Source organism: Oryctolagus cuniculus, chromosome 13 (assembly GCF_051225735.1).
Source record: "Oryctolagus cuniculus isolate XC-2025 breed Fujian yellow rabbit chromosome 13, ASM5122573v1, whole genome shotgun sequence".
In the NCBI taxonomy this organism is placed as follows: Eukaryota; Metazoa; Chordata; class Mammalia; order Lagomorpha; family Leporidae; genus Oryctolagus; species Oryctolagus cuniculus.
In genome coordinates, this window is record NC_142879.1 from 39,100,317 (window position 1) to 39,111,837 (window position 11,521).

Genomic DNA, 11,521 nt, shown 5'->3' on the forward strand with positions numbered 1-11,521 from the left:
CTGGAGAAGAAGCCCTAAAATAGCTATTTAATCCAGAGTAGTGACCTCTCTGCTTGTTACCTACTGGTTGACAATATGCAAAGTTCTCAGTCCAAACTCGTTCCTGGTCCAGAATCCCCAAGTGGGAGGGCTGAGTGGCATCCTGGCCCTCACCCAGAGCCAGCTGGGGCACACATAGAAGCTGTGAGACTTGGTGAGGTCCATGCCTTGACAGGACCTAGACCTGAGGGTGCCAGGTCTTTGACTGTCCAGATAGGCAGCAGCATCCCAGTGTTCCAGCTCCTCCGTCTCTTCACACACTTAGTGAGCACCCTCTGCATACAGAGCACTGAGTGGTACCATGGCAGTTTTGGTTGTTGAGCTTCTCTCTCTGGCCACCTGAACCTCCTCAGGTACAATAAAAACAAATTCCCTGCCCCAGAGATGAGATCGGGCAGTGGATAAAGACCTGATGGAATTTTATAGCAATGGGCGGCCCCTCCCCCTCAACATTTTATTGTGAAAAATTTTCATACATGCAAAAAATGTTTTAGCAGTACCTACAAGCCAACTACCTAGAGTTTACAGCTGACTTTTAGCATGGCTGGGGAGGAGGGGCTTTACGTAACAGCACAGTTGTTTGTTCAGAGGGGATTTGAATGAGAAGCTTGTCATATGTTGAGCTTGCCGTTAGCAGGGTAGGGGTTCTGCCCCTGAGCACCCTGGCCTATGCATGCAGCAGGCTGCTTTTGAGAGGAGAAAGCTGGCCAGGTGCTGGGGGCACTGATCTGCCCTCCCAACCTCATGTCCTTCTGTCTCCACACTTCCAGGCGGTGTCCCAGGGCAGCAGTGAATCTCAGATCCTGGACCTCTCAAACCGCTTCTACACCCTGATCCCCCACGACTTCGGGATGAAGAAGCCCCCGCTCCTGAACAACACAGACAGCGTGCAGGTAGCACCACGTTCACAAGGGGGTGGCCGTCTGCTGGCCCGGGTGTCACTCCCCGGCCAGTGCCTCCACGTGAAATGGGGTTTGTGCACACATGGGCGGAGTCGGCTGGGGCAGCACTGATTGTTTCTCCTACCCTTGCTGTGCCCAGGGAGGCTGGGGGACAGTGCGGTTGGGCAGGGAGTTCCTCACTCTGCACCCCCTTCTTGGGAGCCCACAAAAGGTCTTAGCTGAGTGTGGTATGTACTGCTGGTCCCTGCTGCCACCACTGTGTGAGAAAAGGGACTGTTCTTACGTCTCCCCCTCACCTCCCCAGGCAGTGAGGCCTCGTTAGCATCCCAGAAATTCTTGAGAGTGTCCACTGTGGACAGCAGGTGACAGGCTGTCCCTGACCTGAAGGGGGGTCCCCCCTTCTCTGTGCTGAATGCTATTTGCATGTAGAATTCTTTTTTTGTTTTGTTTTTAATTTTTTGAAAGAAAGACCTCCTGTTCCCTGATTTCCCCTCAGATGCCCACGGCAGCCAGACTGAACCGGGCCAAGTCTCCCATGTAGGCGGCAGGGATCCAAGTACTTAAGAATCTCGGCTGCCTCCCAGGGTCTGCATTAGAAGGAAGCTGGACTCAGAAACAGAGCTGGAACGTAGAGCCTGGCACTCTGGTGGGGGATACAGGTGTCCCAGTGGCATTTAACCACTAAGCTAACTGCCCCCCCCCCTTTGCAAATGTGACAAGTAGAAAGTCTAAAATTACATAGATGTCTTGCATTTTATTTCCTTTAGGCGGAGCTGATTTAGATTTATGTTTTTGAAAGCCAGAGAGTTGCACACAGAAAGATCTTTCACCCACTGGTCCAGACCCCAGATGCCTGCAGTAGCTGAGCCAGGCTTAACCTGGGAGTCAAGAGCTCAATCCAGGTCTCCCATGTAAGCAGGGGCCCAACTACCTTAGCCATCCCCTGCTGCCTCCCAGGGTGCACATTAGCAGGAAGCTGGAGTCAGGAGCAGAGCTGAGACTCAAGCCCTAGCACTCTGATATGGGATGTGGGCCTCCCGAGGGGCATCTAAACCACTGGCCAGATGTCCACCTCTGCTCTTGGTTTCCTGTGCCAAAACTGGGTGAGTCTGTTAACTCAGGGTGTTTTCTTTTGCAGGCCAAGGTGGAAATGCTGGACAACCTCCTGGACATTGAGGTGGCCTACAGTCTGCTCAGGGGTGGATCTGATGATAGCAGCAAGGACCCCATCGATGTCAACTATGAGAAGCTCAAAACTGACATTAAGGTGACAAGACCAGTCCTTCCTCAAGTGCCTTAACTGAGAGCAGTGGTCCTTAACCTCAGGCATTTCCCCTGGATGCTGGCCCTGGGTTGCAGGCAGGCTTCCAAGCCACGGCCTCAGCTTGGTGCAGAGCAGGGGTGGGGAATCTCTTACGAGGCCTGGGCCATATGAGACCCGAACATCGCTTCATCTGGCTCTGCCAAGGCAGCCATAGGCAGGACTCAGTTCAGTACATCCACAGAAGGCTAATTTTTAAGCTGATTATAAATACCCAAATGGCCTTTGGCAGGAAAAACGGTTCCCCACTCTTGGTGTAGAGATGGATTTTGAGGGGGTTTTCCTGGAAGTTACTTTTCCCCTTGATCTGGAGAGGAGCTCTGTTGGCATGAACTTTCAGAGGTGCGACAGCCTGAGGGCAGCTGTAATAAACAGCAGTGCTTGGGCTCCCTAGGGTGCTGAACTGCGACTAAGAACTTGAAAATACAGGAGAACGCACATGGCCGCCTGCACGACACCCTCTGCCCTCTTCAGCAGAGTTCCCACTTGCTGGCTGCTGGTCTGATGGACATGCTCTGCGCCAGGCTCAGCAGCCATAGCCCTGAGGATAAGAGCAGCTGAGCTCGTCTCCACGCTCAGAAACCCCTGGCAGCTGATTGCGTATTTACCACTTTTAATCTCAGTCATTGTTGTGAGATTTCGTTTGTTTTTTGGTTTTGTTCTTTTAGATAGATACAGAGATTGTCCACCCACTGGTTCACTCCCCAAATGCCCACAACAGCAGGGGCTGGGCCAGGACAGAGCCAGGAGACAGGAACCCTCTCCAGGTCTTCCACATGGGTGGAAAGAACCCGGCTGCTTGTGCCATCACCTGCTGCCTCCCAGGGCATGAACTAGCAGGAAGCGGAAATCAAGAGCAGAGCCAGGACTCGACCCCCAGCCGCACCCCCCGCACGCTGTTGTGGGTTGTGGACTTCCCAATGAGTGATTTGACCACTTGGCCAAACACCCGCCGCATCCATCATGCTGAAACTCAAGATGAGCTGGACTGCCTGTGCCAGGAGCCAGCTCCTCATTCTAGAAATTCCTTATTCGCTCACAGCCCTGGGTTTTTAGCTTCCCTGGTACTCCAAAGCAAGGAATTTTAAGACAAAAGAAAGCCTGAGATCTTCCGGCAACCTGACTAGAAGAGGCAGGTGTGAGAAGAAAGTGGAACCGCCAGCTCAGGGCCTGCCCACTGGATAGACCTAGAACATAGGCTCTTGGTCCTGCCTGAGCTGCCACTGAGGAGGGTAGTGTTGATCTGAACATCCACGAGCCTGTGGACTAGGCTTCCTGCCTCCGTGGAGGCTCTCCTGGGGTCTCCGTGGCTCTAATCCCAAGATGCCTGTGTTGTAGGTGGTTGACAAAGATTCCGAAGAAGCTGAGGTCATCAGGAAATACGTTAAGAACACACATGCGACCACGCACAATGCATATGACTTGGAAGTTGTTGATGTAAGAATCCCATCCTCCCCACCCCATTTTACCTCCTGCCAGCTATTCTTGCCTGTTCCTCCATCCTGGGCCTGGGTAGAAAAGAATTTCCTACTTTGCCAGATAATCAGAGGAAGTGACTCATTTGTTGAGCAGGAAAATTAGTAGTCTTACAGTTTTGGGGTGGCTTTCTAGTCTGTTTGAAAGAACATTTCCTATCTGCAGACCTGGTTTTAAAATCAGAAAATATGATCCCAGAGGGGTACAATTGCTCAGGTGAGCAAGCTTTGGCCCAGCACTGCCTGGTGTCATGGCCAGTTCCTGCTGGGTGGGACCTTGACGGGTTCTCCACTTCATCTCGGCCTAGCGCCTCCCATCCTACAACAAACCTTCAGCTTTCTGGCTGCAGGGACTCGGCTCCGTCCTCCCATATCCCATCCCATCTTGTCATTTATCAGAGTAACACCTGGCTGCTTCTGTTTCCCTTTGATGCCTGGACCAGATCTTTAAGATAGAGCGTGACGGAGAAAGCCAACGCTATAAGCCCTTCAAGCAGCTTCATAACCGACGGTTGCTGTGGCATGGGTCCAGGACCACCAACTTTGCTGGGATCCTGTCCCAGGGGCTGCGGATAGCCCCACCTGAAGCGCCTGTGGTACGTGCCTGGGCTGGGTGGTGAAGGGTGAGAGTCCCTGTCTCCATAAAGAACATTACAGATCCCAGGGGTTGGGGCGGGGGGAGTCCATGTGGCCCTGTATAAGGGGCCTGTTTGAAGATGTGCATTGGTGGCTCATCTGCCCCTCAGCCAGAGCTCCCAGATGGTGTCTGTACCTTCATCCTCCAGACCCAGCCCTGTGGATGGTGCAGCTGCACATGTGTCAAACACAGTTTCTGGGTCAGAAGTGTCCAGGCCATGGCCTGCTGGGAACACTAACTGGGTGTGTTTGTGTGCACGGCACAGACTTGGGCCACAGGCCAGCCTGTGTCCAGACCTGTCTCTACCACTTGCCAGCCAGGCGGCCTCCAAGAACTTCAGCCTCCTCATCAGTAACATGGATAATTACTGAGGAAAGCGCCACCCATGCACAGGGCAGTGTTACGTCACCTGCTAGATTACAGAAGTGACAGGCTGGACAGGACCTAGAGTGCTCCTCCAAGCCTCTCACCTTGAAGAGCTTGTATGATCCTGGCACCGTCCTAAGCACTCTGAGCCGCATGTTTCACATGAGAAAGGAGTAGAAATGATGGCCAGCCTTCAGAGGGTGCTCCACAGCAGCCCCATGTGATTGTTTTCCTCGGTTGAGAGAAGAGGCACACAGGGTCCAGAGAGGTTTAGTAACCTCTTAGAGTCCCTGGGCATGCGACAGTACCAAGGCCTGAATGGCCCAGCCTGATGCTGAGTGCCGACCTCCAGCAAGTGAGGGGTTGCAGCACTTGGCTGGGCGCCTGCCTCCAGTAGGCACTCCGTAAGTAACTGTTCCTCCCTTCCTGGGAGAAGGTGTTCAGCTGTCCCTTTTCCAACCCTGCAGACGGGCTACATGTTTGGTAAAGGGATCTATTTCGCCGACATGGTCTCCAAGAGTGCCAACTACTGCCACACGTCTCAGGGAGACCCCATCGGTTTGATCCTGTTGGGAGAAGTTGCCCTTGGAAACATGTGAGTAACCTGGCCCTGAGACGCAGAGCTGACCCTCAGCTTCCTGCCAGTCAGGACTCTGCTTGTAAGGAGAGAACCCAGTCAAGTTAAGGGGACGAGGGAGTGCAGGGAAGCCTCAAATCGCAAGGACGGGAGTACGGCCTAGCCTCAGGAGTGGCCCTGGCGGTTCTTCCTGTGCACTGAGAAGCAGAGGTAGAAGTACACCGAAGATGGTCGTGCAGTAGCTCCCCAGCCCTCACCAAGACCAACTGAGATGGGATCGGCCGCCTAAGCCTGGTTCCACATTCTCCACAGAAAAAAATCTGATTAGTCCATCTTGGTCCTAGCAACAAAAAGAACTGCACCTCGGAGCTCCTGGCCGTAAAGGTGGAGTGGGTTCTACAGGTGCTTGTCTGATCTGGCCTTGTTCCTTGGAGGCTGTTCTGAGCCCGTCCTCTCTTGAGCAGGTATGAACTGAAGCAAGCTTCGCATATCAGCAAGTTACCCAAGGGCAAGCACAGTGTGAAAGGTAATGTCTCCGGAGCAGGCCCCACACCCTGCGCAGCACCAGAGGGCGGTGCGGGAGGGAGCTCTTTTCTCGAGGCTGTGTTCTTTGGCTGGCTGTTAAATAGGTGCATGCTTTGAAACCAGCTGGCATTGCAAGTGTCATAGGGAAACCGTGGTGTGGGCCCCGCAGCCGGGTGCACTCATTGGCGGAGTTTCAACCTGCTTCTCTAAGCAGTAGCATGAGGGCTCTCCTAGGGCTTGGTGGTGTTGGGAATTTCTGGCATTACTGGAGCTGGCAGCACTTGATGATTTAGGGCCTTCGACTGCCTGTGTGAAATGATGGCTTTAGAATTCTATTCAGAAATATGGACCCCATAGCAGGGGCCGCTGCTTGCTAAAAATCTCTTAAGATTGATGCCTGGGAATCTTGATCCATAGCCCGTGGTTTTACGCCTGAGGGATAGGATATAGGATCTGTATGTTTAAAATGAGCACACAGACCCAGCATAAAACAGATCTCACCTCCGTGGAACATTGTCAGCATCTGTTCTCTCGGTTCATCGCACTTGCACCTTTTTGCAGGTTTGGGCAAAACCACTCCTGACCCTTCTGCTAGTATTACTCTGGATGGTGTGGAGGTTCCTCTGGGGACCGGTATCTCGTCTGGTGTTAACGACACCTGTCTGCTGTATAACGAGTATCCTTTCGTGTGTGCTGTGGGTGGCCAGGCGGTGCGCTGGGATTCCCTGTGGCAGACAGCGGGCAGAGACTGCCCTACAGTGTGTCTCATGGTGACCAGGTCCCCTGTTCCCAGAGGATTTGCTGGGAATCCAGAATTACCTGTCTGAGAGCCCCCACCCCACCCAGTGCTGGGAGGTACCCTGAGTGAGCACCGGGCACACTGCCTTTCGTGGGGCAGGGGCCCATTTACTAGCCGTGGTGCAGCCGTTGGCTCCTTGACAGTGCTTCCCTCCAGGTACATTGTCTACGATATTGCTCAGGTAAATCTGAAGTATCTGCTGAAACTGAAGTTTAACTTCAAGACATCGCTGTGGTGAACGGTGAGATGGGGCCCAGTCGCCCCCCGAGGCTCTGCTGCGGCTCCCCCCTCTGCGCTGGAGCCCCGGCAGGAGTCCTGCTCACCTGTTTGGGTGATGGCTGTTTACCTGTGCTAGATCTCCTTAGAATGGATTTTATATGAACGTATTCAGAGGTGGTTCCCAACTTCCGACACCCCTTGTTTTGTGTGATGTTTGGGAGAGTCCTCCCCGCCAGACACAGCCCTGGTAGATGCAGCTGCGGATGGAGGGAGAGCCGGGTGGGGGTTCTGTTTGTTCTGTTGGCCTAGACTAGCCTTTTGGAAAGAACCACGCCTCGTTAGAGCATCCGCCTTACAGGCTTCCCGGGAAGGGGCAGGAGCGTGCTCCACCCTTTTTTCTAAGTGTTCGTCTTTAGTTTTGGTTCGGGCAAAATGTTAAACATTTATTTTGAGCTAAAAATAAAAACTAATTTCATACTACTTAGATTTTCTTTTTTTATCTTGTATTTATGCTCCCCCTTTTAGTTTTGGTTGAGGTGCTGTTGGTTTGGGCTTGGGCAGTGGGTATGGGGAGTCCAAATGGAAGAATGTTAAGTTTTTTACACTTAGAAACAAGAAGAGCTTTCCTTTTCCAGAAATGCTTGAACTTGGAAGCTCTCAGAATATATGTATAGTAAATTAAAAGTTAGATTTTAAATTCTCGATTTTCCTATGAGCAATCTTGTCTTCCAAATTAAAACCATCTCTGATGCCGCTGTAGCTACTTAAGGGCTAATAGTCATTCTCGATTAAAATGTAAATGGCTTCTGTTCCTGCGTGTTGTGTGTGTGGTCTCATTCTCACTATGGATGGGCTTCGGTGTTCACTGTGCAAGGTCCAAAGAGCCTGCAGGGGGATTGCGTCCGCACGCACGTGTCTGCAACTCCAGAATACGCCCCAGCACACAGGGCTCTGCCCGCTGGGAACACCCCCCTGAGTGCAGGTGGACCACGCATAAGAAGGCGCGCTCTGGCTTGCTCTTCAGCTTTTCAGAGAGACAATGCCGCGATGAAGCACGTGCCGTGTTGCTCTATGCTTCACCCAGACCTCATTGCCTCACAGACAACCCTGTGTTGGCCGTGCCACCTAGATGTTCACATGTAAATTCTCTGCAAACCGGGGACATGACGTGTGCCACTGCTGACCTTTAGCAGAGGGCAGATGGCAAGTGTGGGCCAGAGAGCGGAGTCCCCAGTTGTGGCTGAGGCTGGGAAAAGCACACGGGCAGGGCTTTAGAGCCAGGAATTGGGTTCTAGAAACCAAGTGAAGAGCTGCTGTCTCCAACGCAAAAGGAAACGCTGTGTGATTTGGCGAGGAGAGCAGAGGACAGACCTTGCCCAGGATGGGAAAGAAAAGAAACGTGGAGTGTCCTTCACGTTGAGCCACTTGCAGTGAGGTCTCCTGGATGCCGTTTGTGAACCCGGGGCTGTGTCCTGTGGGTGGTGGCAGCCATGTTTGTGACTTCATGCAAACCAAAGGTGAGGGGTGTGGTTTCAGGTACAGAACGACAGGTGGTACATCCATTTGATGACTGTGAAGTTCTTAGCTTTTCTCCGTGTCTGTAATCTGATGAGCATCCTTGGCACCTTCGACCTGACAGCCCACATCCCAAATATTGCATACTTAACAGCACGGAGAAAGGCAGTTACCCTCTCATTGCCTGAGTAAACAAGTATTTTTAGGTTGGAGTGATTGCTTAATGGGTTCCCTGTAATCAAAACTGATTTCTCTTCTGAGATTGACGTTTCCGAATCTAAGGGAAACCTACCCTGTTATGCCTGAATAACTGCTTTCTACTTTATATTTCAAAGAAATTCAAGCCCTGTTTCAGAGTAGCTGCTAAAAGCAAGCTGTTAATTTAAAATTTTTGGAAAACCAGCCTTGGACTGAAACTCGGGGTCCTGCTGTGCGCCTCTCCTGCGAGCTGCCGCGCCCTGACAGCAGTACTGTCCCACGTGGCGCTTGGCTCACGCCCCAGAGCACACCGTGGCGCATGTGTGTGTTGGCCAAGGTGGTGAGAGGCACTGGCTGTTCCTGCAGCGTTTCGGCCAGGGGATGCCACGCTGGTGATTTTCTTGCTGCGCTTCAGGTGCTGCCCCCTCCTGGCGGTGGAGAGTGGCCCCCTCAGCTTCCCAGACCCGGCCGGAGAGGAACCGTGGAGTTGTTGGCCTGATGCCGTGCATGGGGCTAAAGCTCCAGCTCCGTGCTTTTAGGAGGGAACTCGCAGCGGCCCGGCAGCTGGCGCAAGCCTAGTGTGCGCTCTGCATGAATACTCACGCTGATGTCCTGGAAGCCCGGTCCTCTGCTGATCAGCGCAGGTACCTGAAGGACGCGAGTGGTGTGTCTTGGACCCTTTCAGCTGGCTTTGTTCTGCTCTGAAGTGCGCCCAAGCGCTTGCAGATGTCCCAGTTCCCAAAGGGCTGTCATCTCCACTCCTTTGAATTCTGTGTCTCAACTCCCAGAAGCTTTGGGAGTTGATTTTTGGAGACAGGCGTTGCCACCGCTTCTCCAGGCAGGGATGTTCACATCTGGTCTCACTGTGGCAACGCAGCCCAGTAAGGTCTCGTGGTGCTTGATGAGTGCTTGTCAGAGCCATTCCTGTGGCTTACATCAGTGACAGTTTGCCCATTGTCTCTCACCTCCCCTGGTTATAAGATACATTTTTGGAGATTGAATTTGAAAAGTAAAGAAAATGGGACCAGCCGGCGCCGTGGCTCAATAGGCTAATCCTCCACCTAGCGGCGCCGGCACACCGGGTTCTAGTCCCGGTTGGGGCGCCGGATTCTGTCCCGGTTGCCCCTCTTCCAGGCCAGCTCTCTGCTATGGCCAGGGAGTGCAGTGGAGGATGGCCCAGGTGCTTGGGCCCTGCACCCCATGGGAGACCAGGAAAAAAGCACCTGGCTCCTGGCTCCTGCCAGGATCAGCGCGGTGCGCCGGCTGCAGCGGCGGCCATTGGAGGGTGAACCAACGGCAAAAGGAAGACCTTTCTCTCTGTCTCTCTCTCTCACTGTCCACTCTGCCTGTCAAAAAAAAAAAAAAAAAGAAAAAGAAAATGGGACCAAACTTTTTAGCATTTAGTAAATTAGCCCTCGTGTAAAAGAGGTTGCCCTGCACTGGCCTAAGAGCAGAGCTGTTCTCAGGGACACTGAGGTGTTTGTCCCGAATGCCAGGTGGGCCCAGTGCTCCTGCACCCCCGTGGGCTCCCACACAGCTGGCTCTAATTGAGGGACTTGAACCTAGCAGTGGTCCCATACCCATGACTTACCTGGTTCTGCCACATAGCTGGTCACCCAGAAGTGGCCTGACTGAAAGGTGGGATGGGTCGTCGTGCTGCCACTTGTGAGACCACACCCTGAAGGCATAGGGTTCCATCTTAACAGGATGCTGTAGATGCTTTGAATCAGAGATCAGTACGTGCTGCTCTTCCCACAGCCGCAGCTCACGAGCCTGGAGCCAAGGATTGGAGTGGGAGTAGCCCACCTCACTGTGACCCCCTCTAATACCCCACACCCAGTTTCTATCTGGGGGTTTTAGTCTCCAAGGGAAAATGGTCCCACTGGAAGATGTCACCTTGCTGTTAGGAGCTCCTTATACTACTGACCCAGTAATGCAAAGAGAGTTACCCTACTGGCCTGAGTGACTGATCCTGGTTCCCCAAGGGAAATACTACCTGGTGGAGGCCAGGAGGACTATGTCTGGAAGCTGGGGGCTCTCAGGAGTGCCTCCGGGTACCACCACATCCAGTAAAGGCCACCAAAAGTACAACCACCAAAAACACTGCAAACCAAAAGAAATAACTCCAAAAGTCACAAATAGATTCATGACCAATTAGAGAAATGAAGACTGAAGCAACTGGTTAGGGAGCTACAGGCAGTGCAGTTCTAAGCCAGGGAGCAACTGTCCCAAGTCTAGGATTTTTTTTTTAAGATTGATTTGTTATTTTTATTTGAAATGCAGATTTACAGAGAGAGTGTCCATCTGGTGTTCCTGCCCCAAATGGCTGCATCAGCTGGGACTGGGCCACATCAAAGCCAGGAGCCCTGATATCTGTGTCTCCCACAAGCACAGCAGAGGCCCAAACACTTGGCCCATCGTATGCTGTTTTCCCAGGCAACGTTAGCAGGGAGCTGGATCGGAAGTAGAGCAGCCAGTGAGTCTAGGATTTCTGATGATGGGTTGGAATGGCTGTTTGCATATTAAACTGAATTCTCAGTTATGGAGCATCTGTGAATGTCCAAATCATGTTTGCGATTTGGGGCTTTTTTTAAGATTGATTTATTTATTTGAAAGTGGGGTTACAGAAAGACCGGTCTTCCATCTGCTGGTTTACTCCCCAAATGGCTGCAAGGGCCAGGGGTAGGCCAGACCAAAGCCAGGAACCAGATCTCCCACGTGGGTGGCAGGGGGCCCGAGTGCCATCTTCTGCTGCTTTCCCAGCCGCATTTGCGGAGGAGAATGGGCTCAGAAGTGGAGCGACTGGGACTCAAGCTCGTGCAATATGAGACAGCAGTGCTGCAGGCGGTGGCTTGACCCTCTGTGCCACAGCACCACCCCTAGGTCACATTTGTACACAAATTGTTCACCCCTTAGATCAGTGGATTCTGAATTCTGAGTGGCACGTC

General features: G+C 52.7%; 1 protein-coding gene across 1 annotated transcript in view; it reads left to right on the forward strand.

The window, feature by feature from the left end:
- The window catches only part of PARP1 (poly(ADP-ribose) polymerase 1), a 45,472-nt gene extending 38,132 nt beyond the window's left edge, over positions 1-7,340 (forward strand). The window contains exons 16-23 of the mRNA XM_008268352.5: positions 810-932; positions 2,080-2,208; positions 3,601-3,699; positions 4,181-4,333; positions 5,208-5,335; positions 5,782-5,843; positions 6,404-6,518; positions 6,798-7,340. Of these exons, the coding sequence (XP_008266574.1) occupies positions 810-932; positions 2,080-2,208; positions 3,601-3,699; positions 4,181-4,333; positions 5,208-5,335; positions 5,782-5,843; positions 6,404-6,518; positions 6,798-6,879 (891 nt within the window). The 3' untranslated portion in view covers positions 6,880-7,340. The remainder of the gene's footprint in view (positions 1-809; positions 933-2,079; positions 2,209-3,600; positions 3,700-4,180; positions 4,334-5,207; positions 5,336-5,781; positions 5,844-6,403; positions 6,519-6,797) is intronic.
- The last annotated feature ends 4,181 nt before the right edge of the window (positions 7,341-11,521 follow it).